General features: G+C 37.1%; 1 protein-coding gene across 2 annotated transcripts in view; it reads right to left on the bottom strand.

Annotated features, from left to right (window-relative positions):
- GRIA4 (glutamate ionotropic receptor AMPA type subunit 4) overlaps positions 1-23,416 on the bottom strand; it is a 543,339-nt gene that overhangs the window by 34,136 nt on the left and 485,787 nt on the right. For both annotated transcript variants that reach the window (XM_060105639.1, XM_060105638.1), the window contains exon 13: positions 9,603-9,850. In XM_060105639.1, the coding sequence (XP_059961622.1) occupies positions 9,603-9,850 (248 nt within the window). The remainder of the gene's footprint in view (positions 1-9,602; positions 9,851-23,416) is intronic.

Below are 23,416 nucleotides of genomic sequence, written 5' to 3'. Positions count from 1 at the left end.
GAAGGGAAAAATAAAAAAGAAATTAAGTAGTACTAAAGTTGTTGGAGCTATTATGGTGCTCTTAAAAATCAACCCTCTCAAGTATTACATATTGAACCACCACGGGATACCACATTTCATAGATCAATTTTTTATCATATCTAGATATGGAAATATGTTTTATTCTTAAAAAAACAAAATAAGTCCTTCTACATGTATGTGCATCACTTTAGCTGTTTTATTCCCACTTTTATATAATCCAAAGAATTTTGTCAGATTTGTACGTTGCCAAAAATTTGATGTCATTATATAATTTTAAATCTCTCTCTATATAAGTATACAAGAACTCTGTCTATTCTAGCTCTGTGGTTCTCTCAGATAAGTGCTTTCCTTAAATACTTTTCCATTTCACAATGTAGACAGACTATGATAAAAGCAGCTATTTACTTAATTAGTGAATTACTTAATTCCAAAACCTGATGAGCTTCTATTGAGGTTCTGGGGATGAATTTTCCCCCAGTGTTATTAGGTGTCCACAACGTCAAAGAGGTATAAGAGAATTCCTTGGTTGTTTTGCTAAAGACAGTTCAGGGCATGACTCAGAATCTCAGACTCCCAAAGTGAGAAGGGAATTTTGATGTCACTGTCACAGTACTCTCTAAGAGATGTGAGAATCCCTTCTATTTCTGTTTGAACAACTCTGATATCGAGAATCATAGCCAATTTTCCCCCATTTTTTGGACCAGTTTTAATTGTTGTAAAATATTTCGTTGTGTTGACCCAAAATCTACCTCTGTGTAATTTCTTTAACTTATCAAGAGTTTATTTAGTTTTTAATATTAATTAAACTTTATAGTTTCTTGAGCTCTTATATGGATATTTGCAATATACCTTGAAATTATCAATGTTGCTGAAACTACAGCATGGAATAATCATAGAACGTGTTCAGTAAGTTTTCAAAGTAAACTATATTTATATTAATAAGTATTTTTTCTTCCTTTGTTCTTTTCCTATAAGAGCACTGGAGAGAGTCAGAAGATCTCCGTTCCAATCTCAGCTGTGTGGGACTGTGGGCAAGTCACTTAACGTCTCTAATTTATAATGTCTTCCTCTGTAACAAAATGACATCATAAAAGGGTTAAAAGGAGCAAGTAAAAAAGATATATGTGGAAGTGGTTTGAAAGCTATAATGCTGTACTGCTACTATTATTGTTTCACTTTAGAAATACATTGCTCAGCAATTTTTAGAGCTCTATGTTAAGCTACATTTAAACATTATGTCTTAAAAGTGAACAAATTAAAAAGCACATTAATTAAATAATAGATTAACTGATTCTTTGCATTATATGATATTATCATTGTTATATCATTTCATAGTAAGTAATTCTTTTTTTTTTTAGTCTATGACCTTCATTTTTACTCTGGAAGACAATCAGGTCAGTTTTTCTTGGATCCCATTTACTTCTATTTACCGCTAATTAGCCTAGCCTCAAATATAAGCCAAAAGTTAGGGCATTGATTTAGGGTTCTGGATACTTGGTTTAATTTTAAGTTTTTTATTTCACATTCTTTTTATTTTTTAAATTTACTTTTCATGCTAAAGGTGTTAGCAACTTAGAGCAGCTGTACTTGTTGATAATACATTTTTTGTGGTCCTAGTTGCAAATTCCTGAAAAGAGGGGTAACTAGGGACCGGGTGTCTGATGATGTCTTCTCTTAGTTACTAATAGGATTCTGGCCTGTTACTATATCAAAAAGGAAGTTGCAAATCTGTCAGCTCCAAGTATGAAACAACTAGGCTTCTATAGTAGCAGAGGCCTTGCAGGTAGTTCTTGACAGTTTTTATATAATCTTTTGTGTAGTGAAGCAACAATGGAGAGGATCCATATACTCTTACGTTGTCTTTGAAAGTGAGTTGCTTGTGTCACATTTGTTTGATTGACTCCAATTTGATTTTTATTTTGGCGAACTCCCAAATAGTTAACACTTAGGAAAAACAGATTGAATTTTTAACATTTCTGTAAAAAAATATTTGTGTATTAATTTCTTCATTGAGTACCCTAGAGAAAAAGTTAAGATAAATAAAATCTAGATTTTTTCAATATGATGTCGTGACTTTGTTTGGTCAATAGTAGTTACAGTGATAGATTTCTTCCACATTTTGGTATTGTATACTTTGAAAGGCAGAATTAATGCTAAGAATATTTTTATGCCTTTAATGTTTTTTTCATTGTTGTGTGACAGTAAAGAAACATATTGAAATGGCTTTACAAAGTTTCTGAAAGTGTGCTTCATTCTGTGAATGAGTCCTAACAATGAATTGTAGCTTTTCAGAAAGTTTGGAATCTGTCCATTTAAAATAAACTACTTTTAATCATGAAAAAGCTATTCCTAGTATTAAGGAGTATAAACAATGTATTCACAGTATTTCTAACTTCTGTTTTTATGATTATTATTTTTTAAATGTTCTCATAGTCAATATAATGCCCATTTCTGAGAAGGCTTGTGGCCAGGCTAGGTATTTTAGAGACTTGAATGGTGACTTTCTATTCAGATGTTGCCAGGTGTTTATGATACTATGTTTGTGGCAAAGCTATTTCAAATGTATGTTATTTCATTCTGAAAACAAGAATTATAAGACTGATTTTTGGGGAGAAACAAACATTTAAATAAATGAGCTACAGTTTCTTATCCCTACTTAAATTAAAACAGAATATAATTCTAAACCAGGGTCTTTCCTATTTCCCAGTTCATTCCAAATGACTGCCAAACTATTCTATCTTCCTCTCTTAAATATGAATAATAAACCAGCCCCATCTTGGCTGATATTATCTTGGCCGAACAGACTCCTTTTCACTTGTTTTGTTGTTCCTTTGTGTCCCCTTTATAACCTGAGCGCTAGTACTGCAATTGCTTCTGGAAACCAATCCTTGTAGTGAGATGATGTGTAAAGATGAGTGACATAATATGGAACCTGTCCAGCTATTAGACATATATCAAGAGGAAGCACTTAAATACACTACTAATATAGGGATACGTTCATCTACAGCACGTTTATTACATATCAGATTATGAACTTTATCCTTAGATACAACTTTATGTTTCCTAAATACACGTGGCATGGGTAGGTCAAGGCTGCTTGACTTGGTTGGCTATAGGTTCTGCACTCACATTAGTTGTGTGTTGCAGTTGAATTAACTTGAATTTTATAGGATATAGATATTCTTTTGGGGGATTCTTTATACTTAAAGTATTTGTTTATAAGACAATTGTGTGGGACTAAAGAGCAACAGCTTGGAATTCTGGCTTTTCATAGAACTGTCAAAATTGAGATCTAAACTTAGATCTCTTGTCAAATCAGGTTGTGAAGGCTTAAACTGTTAAACTTCTTTTGTAGCAGTTTTATCGTATTAAATTTAATCCTCTTTGAAGTGGTATAAACTAAGACAGCCACAAATTATCCACTTTTCTCAGGCAGGTTACTAAAATATAGCTTCTAAGTGTAATGGAGAGGAGGGGTATACAGCTAAACACTGAATTTAAACTTTCAGGTGGTGTTACCTACAGCAGCCACAAAACATCCCCAGAATGAACAACTTGAAAACTCTCTGGTAAATTCTCAGGTGGAACCCAGCAACCATCTGTTGAATAAATTGACAAATGAATGAAGGCAAATCATATTGGCAATTTTTTCTTTTTACAAGCGGGGAGAATGGAAAATGGATAATACTTGGTGAGTCTTAAAGAAATGCAGAAAAATGCAGGATTTTTTTACTTTTCATGGGGAGCTGTAAATTTAATCATCTTTTAACTGCAGGAAAGAGCTAAATGAAAAATCTAAAATTTCAAATGGCAATAGAAAGTTTTATGTTTCCTACTGCATTCAATACCTAGCAAGAGAAAGATGGGATGTATGAATTCTAAAGGGGATTATTTTCCCCTGGGACACATTTAGTATTGATACCTTTACCATGTGACATCTCAGTTTGTGAATGTAAAATACTTGATACCCATATCTCTAATAACAAACTGAGTAAGTGTTTAAGCATATCACAACAAGGGGGATTTGCATGTGCTTGTGTGCGTTTATGCTGAGAGGTGCAAATGGTTTTTGTATGAGTGTGTTTTCTAATCCCTAGGCCAACAGATTATGTTCCAAAATATAATGGGATCACAAAAACTAAGTTCAAAAACTAAGTTATCTGTAGCATCTTTTAATATGGCACCTAATGAAATGAGGGATATTCATAAGTGAAAACATATCTCTCCCTTTCCATAATAGTTAAAAAAAAACCCATACTTGTGTACTAATCTGCTGCAACTCGTTTCCAGAAAACAAGTTAAAAGTATATTTACTTGAGACCAAGTGCTTCTAAGTAATATTAAGTACTCACTTTAAATTTCTGTACTTTTAAGTTTTACTAGTGTCTACATTAAGTGCTAACAATTGACTTGTTACTAACACCAAAAACAGACTACAACTTTAGTGTCACACACAACATCCAGCAAACTCCTTCTTTCTAAACTTTCCAAGTACACGTGAACTTACGACTAAATATGTCTCAGAAATTTTACGTAGGAAAGTGGTTCCTTCAAGATAATATATTTTTCACACATGAATTTAAATTTTTTTTTTTTTTTTTTGCGGTATGCGGGCCTCTCACTGTTGTGGCCTCCCCCATCGCGGAGCACAGGCTCCGGACGCGCAGGCTCCGGACGCGCAGGCTCAGCGGCCATGGCTCACGGGCCCAGCCGCTCCGCGGCATATGGGATCCTCCCAGACCGGGGCACGAACCCGCATCCCCTGCATCGGCAGGCGGACTCTCAACCACTTGCGCCACCAGGGTGGCCCGAATTTAAATATTAAATTGAATACATCTGCCCTAAAAAATACTCCCAAGTTGAAGAATCATAATTTGGCCTACAGAGAACTCTACTTACCCTGATACAGATTTAGGCTGGAGACAAGTGTCTTATGAGTCCAGTGATTGTGTTAAATACTGAAATAAAAAGTCCAATGAAGATGTACTATTCTAATTCCCATTCTTAGTACTTCCTCTCCCCTGCTATGATATTGCCATGGGGGCTCTGATTTGCCTGTTGTAAACTAAGCATGATGTGCCTGGTTTCAAAGGAGCAGCTCCTGTTGCCACAGGTTCCTGTAACTGGGCATCAGCAAGTGCAACTGGGTCTCATTTTTTCCCAGATCTCAACCACTGATCAAGTTCTTTTGGAAGTGCTTTCTCTTGAAAGACTTTTTTTTTTTTTTAAATGACAGCTCATTTGTCTTATATTAGGCACAGTTCCACAAATATCTTTAGAGAAGGCAAAATTTGAATGGAAATTATCCCTATTGAATAATAAAAGTAAAGGAGACTAGCTTTTTCCTTTTTTAATTTTCTTTTTAAATTTTTGGCTGTGCCATGTGGCTTGTGGGATCTTAGTTCCCTGACCAGGGATCAAACCCGGGACCATAGCAGAGAAAGCGCTGAGCCCTAAACACTGGACTGCCAGGGAATTCCCAGGAGACTAGTTTTTTAACGTGGCTTCAAACATTAGGGTCAAGCGTCAAAATCTTTACAAAGGCCAGGATAATTCTGAAGATATGATCCACTTCTTTGTTTCCTGGAAGTACTTGAAGATACTAGATACCATGAATATTTTTAAAAGGGGTATTTCTCATTTAACAGCTATTTAATAATCAGTAAATCTGTATTAAATAAATTATGATTTACTCTAAACAATCTTTTTTTTTTTTTTCTTTTTGCGGTATGCGGGCCTCTCACTGTTGTGGCCTCTCCCGTTGCGGAGCACAGGCTCCGGATGCGCAGGCCCAGCGGCCATGGCTCACGGGCCCAGCCGCTCCGCGGCATATGGGATCCTCCCAGACCGGGGCACGAACCCGTATCCCCTGCATCGGCAGGCGGACTCTCAACCACTGCGCCACCAGGGAGGCCCTAAACAATCTTTTCAGTTTACTTATTGCATGGTAAAGTTGAGAGTCTAGAAACTAGTGTCATATAGATAATACACTAAAGAAAGTACTATTTTGATAGTAAAGTATACAACTTTCCTAGATAATAAATACTATAGTATAGTATGTATCTATACTAAAGTTGCATAGTAAAGTTGATAGTATTGATAGTATAGTCAAAATACACTTCCTCTTTCATCTAAACTTTACATCACATTGCTATGCCATCTAAAGTGTCTATTTTAAAACAACCTTTAAAAATTTCTCAACCAGTGAAGGCTTTTACAAGAGTTTTGGATTGCCAAAGGTGCTGGAGAAGGGATGAGAAGGAAGTTCATGTAGAATAAATGGCATTGTGCATGTGGAAAGAAGATTCAGGAGAAATATCAAAGTAGGGAGATAGTGGAACATAAGAGATTTTACCCTTTTATCTCACAATAAGACCTGAAAGTTTTCTTTGGAAGGTAACTTAGAAAAACAAATAATAATGGGAGTAAGATTTAAGTTTTTCACTCACTGATATTTATAGTTTGTAGGTACACTTACCTATAATTGCTTTCCTTTTTTTAATTTTAAAATTTATAGATTCTAAGTTTAACAACATCAATATACCTGGCATTCTATCACCTACAAATTGGAGAATCTATGTCAAAGCATAATAAACCAATAATTTCTGAGCATACTTATTGGCCTTCTGTTAATGAGAACCGATAGTGATAGCTTGATGGTTTTAACATCGTGAAATGCTATGTATGTGTATGCCCAGCAAACGCTAGCCTGAAATAAAGTCTCTTGGAACAATAAGGAGCTTTGCATATCATTCTCTGCCATAAAGATGGGTGCCAGTTGTAACTGTTGTAATATTTGTTACCTTAGTCACAGATATATGCTCTGTGATGATCCTGATTGCCTGTGTTTTAAAGCCTACATTAAAGACCCAAGTCCTGATTTTCCATTCTGAGTATATGTCCTACTCTTACTCTTTTCTATGACATTTATTTTGAAGCATTTTGACCAAACAGCAAGATCTGGAAATAAAAAATCTCCCCAGGTCAACAGAAGATTGCTAGTCATTTGTCTGCATTCTCTGGTTATACTTATATAGAAGGAAGATTGTTTTCCTTTTCATAAAGTCTCATATTACCCAATGAATCAAAACAGCAGCGTTTGGAAGAAAGCCATAATTAATGACAATGAAACAGACCAGTCTCGATGTATCCAGAACTATTAACCTTAAAACTTGGTTAAAAAAATAGATCTTGTGGGAAAACAGACTTAGTCTCAACTGAACAAATGAGGCAGAAAGTTTTCAAAGATACTCTTGATGCAGGTATGCCCTCTGGATCTTGCTCTGATGACTGTAATTATTTTGAATTTTGTCATTTATACAGAAGGTGCCTATTGGTCCATCTCTATATTAGTTTGCCTCTTTTGAAGCAGAAGGTTACTAGCTGAATAAGAATGAGAATTTAAGCTTAATGAGCCTCCTGCTTAGTTGGGGTGGGTGTGGGGGAGTAAGGAGGTGTGGGTAAGGTGAATGCTGGTTAGCCTTCAGTGCACTTCCAGTGTTCTCAAAGACAGGACAAAATGTCTGTGGTTTTGGCATGCAGGGGCCAGCTTGCTCAGGAAATTGTGGCATGTATAAAGCAAAGCACATAAACAAACTCTTAACCCAGGAAGCTGAGTTTAACAATTGCCTCATTAACAAGATCCAGGGAAAGACAGGAAAAGAGGGGGAGGTCAATAGCTGATTATTATACAGTTCTAGACAGATGAAGCTCTTCAGCTTCTCCCTAAACAATCCCTGTAGTGTGGATTTGACAAAGTGGCACATTTAAGAGGGAACACTCTTGCTATCAATGGGAGTCAGGCGCACCCTTATCTGAGGGCCAAATTCAGTCCCTGGAACTTGACTTTATCAGTAGACACAAGACAGAGGGCAAGGCAGCTACATCCACAGAGAATTAATTAAGAGCAGATGCTACATCCAGTGAATGTAATCAATAGTGTGAACAGTAATCTACATATCACCCTCTGTTGCTGTCTCCCTTTCTATTTACTACTATTTCAATAGAGATTTATTTGCCATATGGCCTCACTGAAATTACATATTTCTCATATTGCATCAAAGAAAATATTCCCTTAAAGACCAAATATTCTAATGTCACTTTTAGTTTCTAAATGGCTGAAATCTCTTTGGGTAGAATTTTATCATAGATAGTTTATTTGTTTGGCTTTCTCCGTGCACATTTCTCCAGTTTCATATGCGAAGTTTGTTCAAATAAACCTGACTTCAGTATTGCCAAAGTCTACACCCAAATATGTCTTCGCTGGCTAATTTTGTTCTATCTCCTTTAAAAATTGTCCCTTTTGAATATACCATGGAACCCCTCTCAAATTATTACAGTGTTGTTTGCAAACACAAAATACTGGTTTAACACAAACTTTTCAGTACTAGTATTTGTTTCTTATATCTGTCTCAACTTCTCCCCCACCCAGCATATATACCCAAAGTACATTGCAGTTCCCTTTTTGAAACCAATCATATAATTTTATATTGTCTTCACTCCTACTAGGCAACAGTACAGGTCTCATTACCTTCATTTTTCAAAGGCTTACCAGAAACATCATTTTTCAAGACCAGGTTCTTGGTTAATTCCTTTGGTAAAGATTCTGATTTCTTCTTGAATCTGTGCTTTGTATGAATCTCTCCTAAGCAGCACTGAGACCAGAGTAATTTGTCAGTCGTCACCTTTGACCCCAGCTTTGCTCTAACCCTAGCAATTCAACAGCAGCCTTTGTTACTTAAGGAAAATAGGAAACTCTGCCTCCTGGACATAAACATGTGAATTTTCTATGTCCAGGACCAAAAGGATGAAAAGGGCAGATTTTACCAACATTTCCTTAAGAAATAAAGTCCCACTTTTAACACATGTGGACTATCAACCACATGTGTGATGCTTTGGTCATAAGTCACATTTTAGGGGTCTATGTGTGAACAATTTTGAATTGTTACTGGGTCTAATTTTACAGATCTTACTTACCCCATACTCCCTTTGCAACAGTAGAGAGTGTGACTTGAGTAAGCACAATAAAATCAGAGCCCAGTTTTCCCTCTGATCATAATTGCATTTATAAATAAATGTGATTTACAAAGTTAGCATTGATACAACTCAGGATTTTCTAAAATATAATGATGCCATAATAAATGAAACATTGAAATGGAAAAAAAGTGTTTTTCTAGAAGATATTGATTTCTTCTTAGAAACTAGCAGGCAGGCATAATTTTTAAAATAATGAAAAAATGTAGAATTATTACTGACACAATGAGAATGTAGATTTCAGTGACCAAAAAAAGTTGATGAGATATAGAAGCATATGCTACCCATGTTTTAGGCCCACTGGAAGCAGCTAGTGTTCAACCAGTTTGGTTTTTATATGGCCTTAAAAGATATATGTCAATTAAGATTAATTATTCTAAAATTAAAAAAAATTACCTGATTGTTGACCAAAAAATATGAAATGGAGAAACAGAAAAACAAACAAACATACCATGTTCACACACAAAACAAAATAATTATCTCAGGGACATCAGGGAAGGTGGAATACTATAACAACACATGTTATATTGTTATACTATTCCACCCACCTTAATGAAGAACCCTTGGGTGTTGCTACTCCATAGCCTTTCGAATCCAGATTTCCTCCCACTTTCATTGTGTCACATGGCTTTCGCTGCTCAATGTATTCATTCATAGTGGACTCCAGGAGAAAGGCAAATTTGCCCTTGGATTTTCGGACACGAGCTACTCCCTCAGCTGTAGTCCTAGTGAACACTGATGGCTCTGCTGATCGCATGTAGGTCCACATCTTTTCATATACTGCTATTTTTGATCTCTGGAGGAAATTAAAATAAAATTAAATACAGGAAAGAAGGGAACAAGATGTTAATATTGACTGAACCGAGATAAGGATAAAGCTTTCTACGTTACCCTCTAATTGCAATTTGCCATAATAACATTATTCTTTTACAATTAGAAAACTGCCTTTTACAACTGTTTAAGAAAATCACTGAAATGAAAGACATTTAAAAGTGATATTTGGAGAAAAAGGTACCTCATGTCATAATAACTACTTACTCAACTGCTTAAAGAAAAACTTACTATTATTATAAAATGTAGACAGCCATAGAGAGAGTTGTACTGAATTATAACAAACAAGGAGAGTTGTTATATTGTTTTATTTTCATATTTTTCCATGCCTCAAAGTTTTAATGAAAACCATTCTAAAAAAATATATACAAAATATGCAGTCCCTATCAACTCACTATTTGAACACCAAAGGAGGAGGAGAAATCTGCCCTAGTTTAAAAACCAAATATCCATAAAACAAGAATCAAACTAGGTCCACCAAAACATTTTTAGACCTTTTTTAACAAAATATCCAAATAGAACATATATTAAACTTTAAAGAGAAGTAATTCTTGTTTTCCCACTTTATATTTTGGAGAGTTAGTTTTTTTAATCCCTTGACTTCAGCCAAGAAACTTACTTATATTTTTATCTATTTGGGCTGTATCTACATTATTTATAGGACTTAATTTATCCAACTCACTTTGTCGGTATCTGCGTTCATATTAGATTTTTTCATCCACACATTTTTTTCACACGAAGATATATCCAAATGAACTCAAATGTCCCCAAAGGATATATTTAATAAAATAGAAAAGCCCAGATCCTGTTTGGTGTTTGACAATACAATGATACACACAGAGTTTTATCTGGTTCAATTACTTTTGTTCAATAGCAAGATGTGGAAATTTTGCATCTGGATCCAAATTAAAAGTAATGGAGACTTCAGTCAAACCTAAATCTATGCATGAGACCAAATTCTGAGTAGCATGTATACTTATTTACACCGACCTTGTTTTGTTTACCAGAAGATAGAATCCAACAAGAAGCAGATCTTCAATAATCAACAAGGTACCCGAATAGCAAATTTAAGAATACATGTTTTGGACAAAAGCAAATTACTGGCCCCGGAGGAAGATGGCGGAAGAGTAAGACGCGGAGATCACCTTCCTCCCCACAGATACATCAGAAATTCATCTACACGTGGAACAACTCCTACAGAACACCTACTGAACGCTGACAGAAGACCTCAGACCCCCTAAAAGGCAAGAAACTCCCCACATACCTGGGTAGGGCAAAAGAAAAAAAGAATAAACAGAGACAATAGGATAGGGACGGGACCTGCACCAGTGGGAGGGAGCCGTGAAGGAGGGAAGGTTTCTACACACTGCAAGCCCCTTCGCGGGCGGAGACTGCAGGTGGCGGAGGGGGAAAGCTTCGGAGTAGTGGAGGAGAGCACAGCAACAGGGGTGTGGAGGGCAAAGCGGAGAGATTCCGGCACAGAGGATCGGTGCCCTCAGGCACACACCAGCCCGAGAGGCTTGTCTGCTCGGCCGCCGTGGCGGGCGGGGCTGGGAGCTGAGGCTTGGGTATCGGCTTTCAGTCGGAGCGCAGGGAGAGGACTGGGGCTGGCGGCAGGAAGAGAGCCTGAAGGGGTTAGTGCACCACGGCTAGCCCGGAGGGAGTCCGGGGAAAGGGTCTGGAGTTGCTGAAGAGGCAATAGTCTTTTTTCACTTTCACTTTCGTTTACTGGTGTGCGAGGAGAGGGCATTAAAAGGGCTGCTTAGGGAAGCGCCGGAGACAGGCGCGAGCCGCGGGTAAGGCGTGGACCTCGGAGACGGGCGTGGGCCGCCGCCCGCCGCCGCCGCAGCCGCGGGGCCTGTGTGCGAGCGTGGGTCACTGTCCGCCCCGCCTTCCGGGGGACCTGTGCACCCCGCCACTGCCGGGGTCCCGAGACCCGGGGACGGCTTTCCCGGGAAAGCGCACGGAGCGCCACGGGCTGCTGCAACGTCACGCCGGCCTCTGCCGCCGCAGGCCCGCCCCACACTGCGCGCCCCTCCCTCCCCTCTGCATGAGTGAGCCAGAGCCCCCGAATCAGCGGCTCCTTTAAACCCGTCCTGTCTGAGCGAAGAACGGACGCCCTCCGGCGACCTACGCACAGAGGCGGGGCCAGGTCCAAGGCTGAGACCCGGGATCTGTGAGAGCAGAGTCAGGGAAATCTCTCTGTGCAGCCTCGGAGGCAGCGGATTAAAGCTCCACGGTCCATTTGATGTGCCCTGCGTCTGTGGAGTGCATGAATGGACAGCGAATCATCCCAAATTGAGGAAGTGGACTTTGAGGACAAGATTTAAGACTTTCCCCCCTTTTCCTCTTTTTACAACGAATTATTCCAAAGTAAGGAGGTGGACTTAGAGAGCAAGATTTCAGACTTCTTGCCCTTTTCCTCTTTTTACAACGAATTATCCCAAATTGAGGAGGTGGGCTTGGAGAGCAAGATTTTTGATTTTTCCCCCTGCTCTCTTTTTGTGAATGTGTATGTGTAATCTTCTGTGTAAGATTCTCTCTGTATAGCTTTGCTTCCACCATATGTCCCAGGGTTCTATCGGTCCGTTTTTTTTTTTTTTCAATAATTACTTTCTAATTTTAATAACGCTACTATATTTCATACTTTATTCTATTTTACTTTACCTGCTCTTTCTTTTTTTCCTACCTTCCCTTCCTCCCTCCCTCCCTCCGCTCTTCCTTTCCTTCTTTCTTTTTCTTTCCTCCCTCCCTCCCACCCTTCTTTCCACTTTCTTTTTCTTTCCTTCCTCCCTCCCTCCCTCCTGTCTTTCTTTCTTTCTTTCCTTCCTCCCTCCCTCCCTCCCTTCTTCCATTCACTCTTCCTTTTGCTTTCATTGCTCCCTCCCTCCCTCCTTTCTTTCCTTCTTTCTTTCCATCCTTCCTCACTCCCTCCCTCCTTTCTTTCTTTCTTCCTTCCTTCCTTCCTTTCTTCCCTTCTTCCTTTCTTTCCCTCTCTCTTTCTTTCTTCTACTAATTCTTGCTTTCTGCTTTTTCTCCCTGTTATTCTGAGCCGGGTGGATGAAAGGCTCTTGGTGCTGCAGCCAGGAGCCAGTGCTGTGCCTCTGAAGTGGGAGAGCCAACTTCAGGACACGGGTCCACAAGAGACCTCCCAGCTCCACATAATATCAAGCAGCGAAAATCTCCCAGAGATCTCCATCCCAACACCAGCACCCAGCTTCAGTCAACGACCAGCAAGCTACAGTGCTGGTCACCCTATGCCAAGCAACTAACAAGGCAGGAACACAACCCCACCCATTAGCAGAGAAGCTACCTAAAAACATAATAAGGCCATAGGCACCCCAAAACACACCACCAGACGTGGACCTGTCCACCAGAAAGACAAGATCGAGCCTCAACCACCAGAACACAGGCATTAGTCCCCCCCACCAGGAAGCCTATACAACCTACTGAAACAACCTTAGCCACTGGGGTCAGACACGAAAAACAACGGGAACTACGAATCTGCAGCCTGCAAAAAGGAGACCCCAAACACAGTAACATAAGCAAAATGAGAAGACAGAAAAACACACAGCAGGTGAAGGAGCAAGATAAAAACCTACCAGACCTAACAAATGAAGAGGTAATAGGCAGTCTACCTGAAAAAGAATTCAGAATAATGATGGTAAAGATGATCCAAAATCTTGGAAATAGAATAGACAAAATGCAAGAAACAGTTAACAAGGACCTAGAAGAACTAAAGATGAATCAAGCATCGATTAAAAACACAATAAATGAAATAAAAAATACTCTAGATGGGATCAATAGCAGAATAACTGAGGCAGAAGAACGGATAAGTGAGGTGGAAGATAAAATAGTGGAAATAACTGATGCAGAGCAAAATAAAGAAAAAAGAATGAAAAGAACAGAGGACAGTCTCAGAGACCTCTGGGACAACATTAAACGCACCAACATTCGAATTATAGGGGTTCCAGAAGAAGAAGAGAAAAAGAAAGGGACTGAGAAAATATTTGAAGAGATTATAGTTGAAAACTTCCCCAATATGGGAAAGGAAATAGTTAATCAAGTCCAGGAGGCACAGAGAGTCCCATACAGAATAAATCCAAGGAGAAATACACCAAGACACATATTAATCAAACTGTCAAAAATTAAGCACAAAGAAATCATATTAAAAGCAGCAAGGGAAAAACAACAAATAACACACAAGGGAATCCCCATCAGGTTAACAGCTGATCTCTCAGCAGAAACTCTACAAGCCAGAAGGGAGTGGCAGGACATAATTAAAGTGATGAAGGAGAGAAACCTGCAGCCAAGATTACTCTACCCAGCAAGGATCTCATTCAGATTTGATGGAGAAATTAAAACCTTTACAGACAAGCAAAAGCTGAGAGAGTTCAGCACCACCAAACCAGCTTTACAACAAATGCTAAAGGAACTTCTCTAGGCAAGAAACACAACAGAAGGAATATACCTACAATAACGAACCCAAAGCAATTAAGGAAATGGGAATAGGAACATACATATCAATAATTACCTTAAATGTAAATGGACTAAATGCTCCCACCAAAAGACACAGAGTGGCTGAATGGATACAAAAACAAGACCCATATATATGCTGTCTACAAGAGACCCACTTCAGACCTAAAGACACATACAGATTGAAAGTAAGGGGATGGAAAAAGATATTCCATGCAAATGGAAATCAAAAGAAAGCTGGAGTAGCAATTCTTATATCAGACAAAATAGACTTTAAAATAAAGACTATTAGAAGAGACAAAGAAGGACACTACATAATGATCAAGGGATCGATCCAAGAAGAAGATATAACAATTGTAAATATTTATGCACCCAACATAGGAGCACCTCAATACATAAGGCAAATACTAACAGCCATAAAAGGGGAAATCGACAGTAACACAATCATAGTAGGGGACTTTAACACCCCACTTTCACCAATGGACAGATCGTCCAAAATGAAAATAAATAAGGAAACACAAGCTTTAAATGATACATTAAACAAGATGGACTTAGTTGATATTTATAGGACATTTCATCCAAAAACAACAGAATACACATTTTTCTCAAGTGCTCATGGAACATTCTCCAGGATAGATCATATCTTGGGTCACAAATCAAGCCTTGGTAAATTTAAGAAAATTGAAATTGTATCAAGTATCTTTTCCAACCACAGTGCTATGAGACTAGACATCAATTACAGGAAAAGATCTGTAAAAAATACAAACACATGGAGGCTAAACAATACACTACTCAATAACGAAGTGATCACTGAAGAAATCAGAGAGGAAATTAAAAAATACCTAGAAACAAATGACAATGGAGACACGACAACCCAAAACCTATGGGATGCAGCAAAAGCAGTTCTAAGGGGGAAGTTTATAGCAATACAATCCCACCTTAAGAAACAGGAAACATTTCGAGTAAACAACCTGACCCTGCACCTAAAGCAATTAGAGAAAGAAGAACAAAAAACCCCCAAAGCTAGCAGAAGGAAAGAAATCATAAAGATCAGATCAGAAATAAATGAAAAAGAAATGAAGGAAACGATAGCAAAGATCAACCAAACTAAAAGCTGGTTCTTTGAGAAGATAAACAAAATTGACAAACCATTAGCCAGACTCATCAAGAAAAGAAGGGAGAAGACTGAAATCAATAGAATTAGAAATGAAAAAGGAGAAGTAAAAACTGACACTGCAGAAATACAAAAGATCAGGAGAGATTACTACAAGCAACTCTATGCCAATAAAACGGACAACCTGGAAGAAATGGACAAATTCTTAGAAATGCACAATCTGCCAAGACTGACTCAGGAAGAAATAGAAAATATGAATAGACCAATCACAAGCACTGAAATTGAAACTGTGATTAAAAATCTTCCATCAAACAAAAGCCCAGGACCAGATGGCTTCACAGGCGAATTCTATCAAACATTTAGAGAAGAGCTAACACCCATCCTTCTCAAACTCTTCCAAACAATTTCAGAGGAAAGAACACTCCCAAACTCATTCTATGAGGCCACCATCACCTTGATACCAAAACCAGGCAAGGATGTCACAAAGAAAGAAAACTACAGGCCAATATCACTGATGAACATAGATGCAAAAATCCTCAACAAAATACTAGCAAACAGAATCCAACAGCACATTAAAAGGATCATACACCATGATCAAGTGGGGTTTATTCCAGGAATGCAAGGATTCTTCAATATACGCAAATCAATCAATGTGATACACCATATTAACAAGTTGAAGGAGAAAAACCATATGATCATCTCAATAGATGCAGAGAAAGCTTTCGACAAAATTCAACACCCATTTATGATAAAAACCCTGCAGAAAGTAGGCATAGAGGGATCTTTCCTCAACATAATAAAGGCCATATATGACAAACCCACAGCCAACATTGTCCTCAATGGTGAGAAACTGAAACCATTTCCACTAAGATCAGGAACAAGACAAGGCTGCCCACTCTCACCACTCTTATTCAACCTAGTTTTGGAAGTTTTAGCCACAGCAATCAGAGAAGAAAAGGAAATAAAAGGAATCCAAATTGGAAAAGAAGAAGTAAAGCTGTCATTGTTTGCAGATGACATGATACTATACATAGAGAATCCTAAAGATGCTACCGAAAAACTACTAGAGCTAATCAATGAATTTGGTAAAGTAGCAGGTTACAAAATTAATGTACAGAAATCTCTGGCATTCCTGTACACTAATGATGAAAAATCTGGAAATGAAATCAAGAAAACACTCCCATTTACCATTGCAACAAAAAGAATAAAATATCTAGGAATAAACCTACCTAAGGGGACAAAAGACCTGTATGCAGAAAATTATAAGACACTGATGAAAGAAATTAAAGATGATACAAACAGATGGAGAGATATACCATGCTCCTGGATTGGAAGAATCAATATTGTGAAAATGACTCTACTACCCAAAGCAATCTACAGATTCAATGCAATCCCTATCAAACTACCACTGGCATTTTTCACAGAACTAGAACAAAAAATTTCAAAATTTGTTTGGAAAAACAAAAGACCCCGAATAGCCAAAGCAATCTTGAGAACGAAAAAAGGAGCTGGAGGAATCAGGCTCCCTGACTTCAGACTATACTACAATGTTACAGTAATTAAGACAGTGTGGTACTGGCATAAAAACAGAAAGATAGATCAGTGGATCAGGATAGAAAGCCCAGAGATAAACCCACGCACATATGGCCAACTTATCTTTGATAAAGGAGGCAGGAATGTACAGTGGAGAAAGGACAGCCTCTTCAATAAGTGGTGCTGGGAAAACTGGACAGGGACATGTAAAAGTATGAGATTAGATCATTCCCTAACACCATACACAAAAATAAGCTCAAAATGGATTAAAGACTTAAATGTAAGGCCAGAAACTATCAAACTCTTAGAGGAAAACATAGGTAGAACACTCTATGACATAAATCACAGCAAGATCCTTTTGGACCCACCTCCTAGAGAAATGGAAATAAAAACAAAGATAAACACATGGGACCTAATGAAACTTCAAAGCTTTTGCACAGCAAAGGAAACCATAAACAAGACCAAAAGACAACCCTCAGAATGGGAGAAAATATTTGCAAATGAAGCAACTGACAAAGGATTAATCTTCAAATTTTATAAACAGCTCATGCAGCTCAATAGCAAAAACCAAACAACCCAATCCAAAAATGGGCAGAAGACTTAAATAGGCATTTCTCCAAAGAAGATATACAGACTGCCAACAAACACATGAAAGAATGCTCAACATCATTAATCATTAGAGAAATGCAAATCAAAACTACAATGAGATATCATCTCACACCAGTCAGAATGGCCATCATCAAGAAATCTAGAAACAATAAATGCTGGAGAGGGTGTGGAGAAAAGGGAACACTCTTGCACTGCTGGTGGGAATGTGAATTGGTACAGCCACTATGGAGAACAGTATGGAGGTTCCTTAAAAAACTAAAAATAGAACTACCATATGATCCAGCAATCCCACTACTAGGCATATACCCTGAGAAAACCATAATTCAAAAAGAGACATGTACCAAAATGTTCATTGCAGCTCTATTCACAATAGCCCGGAGCTGGAAACAACCTAAGTGTCCATCATCGGATGAATGGGTAAAGAAGATGTGGCACATATATACAATGGAATATTACTCAGCCATAAAAAGAAACGAAACTGAGCTATTTGTAACGAGGTGGATAGACCTAGAGTCTGTCATACAGAGTGAAGTAAGTCAGAAAGAGAAAGACAAATACCGTATGCTAACACATATATATGGAATATAAGAAAAAAAAATGTCATGAAGAACCTAGGGGTAAAACGGGAATAAAGACACAGACCTACTTGAGAATGGACTTGAGGATATGGGGAGGGGGAAGGGTAAGCTGTGACAAAGCGAAAGAGAGGCATGGACATATATACACTACCAAACGTAGGGTAGATATATAGTGGGAAGCAGCAGCAGAGCACAGGGAGATCAGCTCGGTGCTTTGTGACTGCCTGGAGGGGAGGGATGGGGAGGGTGGGAGGGAGGGAGATGCATGAGGGAGGGGATGTGGGAACAGATGTATATGTGTGACTGATTCACTTTGTTATAAAGCAGAAACTAATAAAAAAAAAAAGAAAAAAAAAAAGCAAATTACTCAGGTGAACAAAGAAACTGATAAAAGTGGTATTCAAAATTTTGACTTCATAAGGTGGAAATTTAGTAATCAATAAATCTATATAATACGTCACACAATAAGAGATTTACATACCTAAACACCAAAAAACCTTAAGTATTTTATGTTAATGTATATTCAAATGGTGATAAATATCAGATAGGAAATAGATATCCTGTATCCTGTGAAATGTTTTTATGTTATTAACACTTGAAAATATCATGATTCAGAGATTCTGATATATTTGTGTATGTGTGTTTAGGTAATGACAGGTTACTTCTGGCTACAGAAATCCTCACATTAGGAAAATTCTATGCCAAATATAATTCAGTTGCAAAAATTCTATGTTGTTCCAGGACAGAAGAGTATCTGGATTCAGAACCCTTAACCATGAGATCCACTAGGGAGGCCATGTTGCCAGGCCTCATTCACTCCACCTCTGATAATGAAGTTCTCTTCTAGAGTATGAACTACTCCATTTTATAATGAGTTCCAATTTCTGAAAATTATAAACTCTCTGGATCACTTGATACTGATTATGTTTAAACATCTATCCTGATGATTTCAATTTAGATGTGTTGCTAAACTGCATCATTTAGGCATATAATCACTTTTTAAAATGTATTGATAACTTCACTTCAGAGTTACACCCCAAAAGGTATAGAGTTCTATATATATTTTTTGCTTCACTATGTATACTACATTGAAACCAGAAGAAATAAAATCTGAGTATTATTTTATTAAATTTTTTTGAAAAAATTTAAGAATGTGAGAATCATGCTAGTTACTTGGCAATTTTCTACTCATTTTTTATATCTTATTAAAGGAAAAGAGAACAACTAAACAAAACTAAGGCAGCAAAATGGAAAAAGAGTATTTTTAGGGCTTGGTAATTATGAAGATAATTTAACTATATAGAATGCAACATAATATTAAAGCAAATGATTTTTTTAAAGGAATAAAATACCTTTAGGTCATTGATATTTTATAGATGTCCATTCCTGTAATATTAATGTGAGGAAAATTACTACTGCTTTTGTTCAAATATATTGAATTACATATACCTTAAGTGCAAAAGAAGTTAAATTAATTCCTTTAAAGTCCAGAGGAAAGAGGAATCTGTAGTGTAACTATGCTTAATTTCTTATGTATAATAGAAATTATAAAATATACACTCTCAGTGGAAAATAGAGGAATGATGAAAGAAACTTTTTGGGAAAAAAATTTATATGGTGTGTCACTATGTTAATGTTTAGAAATTCTGATTCTGATTTAAAGGGGCATGGTTTAGATAAAATCAAATCCACATGGTGGAGAGGGTGAGGTTGGGAAATTCAGGAGGTAAAGGACTGGAAATAATATCTCTGTGCCTTACTTGTGACTATAAGAGGGTGTTTGCTAAGGAATGAGGGTAAGGTAATTTTTATAAATTTGATGAGACAGGCTAAAATGAGGAGATTTTTGCAGACCCAGTAAGCTCATAAATGTAGTGATAGTGGGACTTTTACAGCTTCATCTTCAACTGTGATATCTACTTAAAAATCAGGTTTGGGGGCTTCCCTGGTGGCATAGTGGTTGAGAATCCGCCTGCTAATGCAGAGGACACGGGTTCGAGCCTTGGTCTGGGAAGATCCCACATGCCGTGGAGCAACTAGGCCCGTGAGCCACAACTACTGAGCCTGCGCGTCTGGAGCCTGTGCTCCACAAGAAGAGGCCACGATAGTGAGAGGCCCGCGCACCACGATGAAGAGTGGCCCTCACTTTCCACAACTAGAGAAAGCCCTCTCACAGAAATGAAGACCCAACATAGCCCAAAATAAATAAATAAATAAATAAATAATTAATTAATTAAAAAAAAATCAGGTTTGGGGAGTGAATATGCTCAAGGTAATAAGCAAAGATAATATGTCTTTTTTTAATTATAAAATTAATCTCAAATTTACTTGTTTCATCTTTATTGTGAAACACAATGCATGGGAAACTATTTGATTTAAAGCACTATTTCATTACTTATAATAATTCTTGGAGATTTAAAAATGTGCCATCCTTTTAATTTCTCAAAATTAAGTATTTTGCCATTTCTGCTTTTAATAGAAAATATGTTAAAATGTCATGCACTATAGTTGATATTTACATCGTTATCAGGTGAATGATTTCCTGTTTTTAGTAGCTTATGCAGCAAGACTGATGTTCCAGTAAGAGCTTATCAATGTACTATTTGATAACATTATAAGCCCTGAAATACTAATCCATCTTATTTATGTATTCATGACTTCACTGATGACTGAAACAGGTACAGGATAAAATTTGCACTGAAATGAAAATCAGTGTGTTTAAATCAGGTTTATAATAATGTAAAAGTACCTTTAAAAAAGCCTGTCATTAAGTGACAAGTACAAAATTCCTTTAAATACCTCTATGTGTATGCTTAACAAGCGGCACAGAATATGAAACACATCAAGTTTCATAATGGTACAAAACCAAGGCAACAGTTGAATCCTGATGTAATTTTCCCCCATGGCCTAATTCTTTTTCCAGAACAACTGCAACATTTTTTGAAATGCTGAGTATAGGTAACTGCCTGAGGCAGTTTAGTGAAGCTGATAGATGTACCATTACTGTGTTCCTGTAAGAAAACATTTTTGACAAGGACAAAAATACCTTTCACGTTCTGTTTCACGTTCTGTAGGGTAGGAAATGAAGGAGATTTTTATCAGAGAACTCAAATTTATGCATTCCTGGAAGTATGCTTCCAGGGAAAATTATTTTCTTGTCCAATTAGGGTTCAAACTATTCTGCAACATGGGCCTCCCTGGTGGCGCAAGTGGTTGAGAGTCCGCCTGCCGATGCAGGGGATACGGGTTCGTGCCCCGGTCTGGGAGGATCCCATATGCCGCGGAGCGGCTGGGCCCGTGAGCCATGGCCGCTGAGCCTGCGCGTCCGGAGCCTGCGCGTCCGGAGCCTGTGCTCCGCAACGGGGGAGGCCACAACAGTGAGAGGCCCGCATACCGAAAAAAAAAAAAAAAACAAAAAAAAAAACAACTATTCTGCAACATAAATACCTATACTTATAACACTCTTTCAATTTTAAAACTATAATTTGGTGGCACAGAAAGGAAACAGGGTGTGGCGACTACACTACTTATATGGGAGGCTCTGTATCTAGGAAGCAGCTTTCTTTATTCCTATATTTCTAATCAATATATTCTCTTACCTACTTCGTTAGTTTTTCAAACTTGAGCAGTTTTTAAAAACTCTATAAAGATTAGAAATAACATTCTCAATGTACTTGGTGCCAAAGAGCTCTACAGTGAGTTATTTTTGAAACATTTTCAGGGAATCAATATGATATTTCTTTTCCCCTTTCTCACTCAAGGCAAAATGATGAAGCTACAAATATCTGCTTTATTTACAGGAAAATCAGTCATCATTTTTCAGTAAAATGCAAATGATAGCACAAATTTATATTGTATTTTGTTGCATACACATAATGGTTTTTAGTCAAAGTCACTAAATTTTACCTAGTTTCTTTTGGGTGGAAACATAGATTTCCAGAAAAGTACCGAAATTATGCTAAAACGTGTTAGAGCAGTGTGTTACTATATTAAGCTTTAGAGATTGGGATGCACTCAGTAAGTTAAAAAATTTGACTAATTAAGTTTATCCATAGAATATTATTAATAAAATATATTGTCATGACTATTATTCACAGTTTTAGAAAAGTCTACAAATAGTTTATAATTAATTTAAAAATTTTATATCTATTAGTAATGCTCCAAATTGTTGACAAAGATGTTCACTGTCTGTTTTTTTTTTTAAAACAATGTGCAATGATGGGTTTGGCACAATTTTTGAGTGATTTGTTCCTGATTTAGTGTTACATAAATATCTGTCATACCTAAGAATACTATAATTGATTTTTTTAAAGGAATATTATTGAAATTCAAGTGCATGAAAGTTAAGGCTGGCTTAAGGAGTAGTATCTTTTGTTGTTTTTAATTTCCAAGCTGAGTGAGAAAACAATAAATATACACATTTAAAATGAAAATGTAGTCCCCCAAGTACTGTATATAAGTGTGAATTTACTTTAAAGGGCTATCATTAATTTTACACAATAGTTTAGGAAATAGTGAAACACATCTTGTCTTCTAAATTACTAAATATTTAGTCTCTAAGCAGTTGATGTTAAGTATAAGATGCCACAATTACCTAATGAATTTGGGAAAATTTCACCCTGACCACTTTTTAGTTTTTTGGTTCTAAAGTCACAAAATTACCCCTTATCTCTGATCACATATTGTGAAATTTCTGGATTTAAGTAAAAGCAGAGTAAAAGAGATTCACAGATCAAAAAATTCATCCTTATAGTGGTACAAAGTGCTAAAACCCCCAAAACCTCCAAAATAACTGCCATCATGATGGCAAGTCAAAGGAATCATATCCATATGTGAAACGCAATTATATCAGTTTGAACAATTTTATCTGCAAAAGCAAAGAAATCAGCACAAGTGCAATATCATACAATGTTTTACAAAAGTGCTAGAACTTAGTAGTTCTTGTTCCCATTATCTTGTGAGAAAGCAAATATATTGCTTTGAAATCCTTTGTTACAGAATAGATTATAGAATAATAAACCTCATATAGGTACTATAACATGAAATTAAGGTTTAGGATTCAAATGCAGCAAGGTAAATGTATTCTTTGAAAAAAAAAACATGCTTTCGTTTTTATGCTCTAAATCCCAAAGCATAGATAAATCCAAATCTTGCCAGATGAAGTATCTTCATAGCATTACGAATATTGGAATCTTTGGGATAAATTATGTTATAAAGTTGC

Source organism: Mesoplodon densirostris, chromosome 7 (genome assembly GCF_025265405.1).
Source record: "Mesoplodon densirostris isolate mMesDen1 chromosome 7, mMesDen1 primary haplotype, whole genome shotgun sequence".
In the NCBI taxonomy this organism is placed as follows: domain Eukaryota; kingdom Metazoa; phylum Chordata; class Mammalia; order Artiodactyla; family Ziphiidae; genus Mesoplodon; species Mesoplodon densirostris.
Note: the sequence above shows the minus strand (reverse complement) of the source record. Positions and strands in the feature narration are given on the sequence as shown.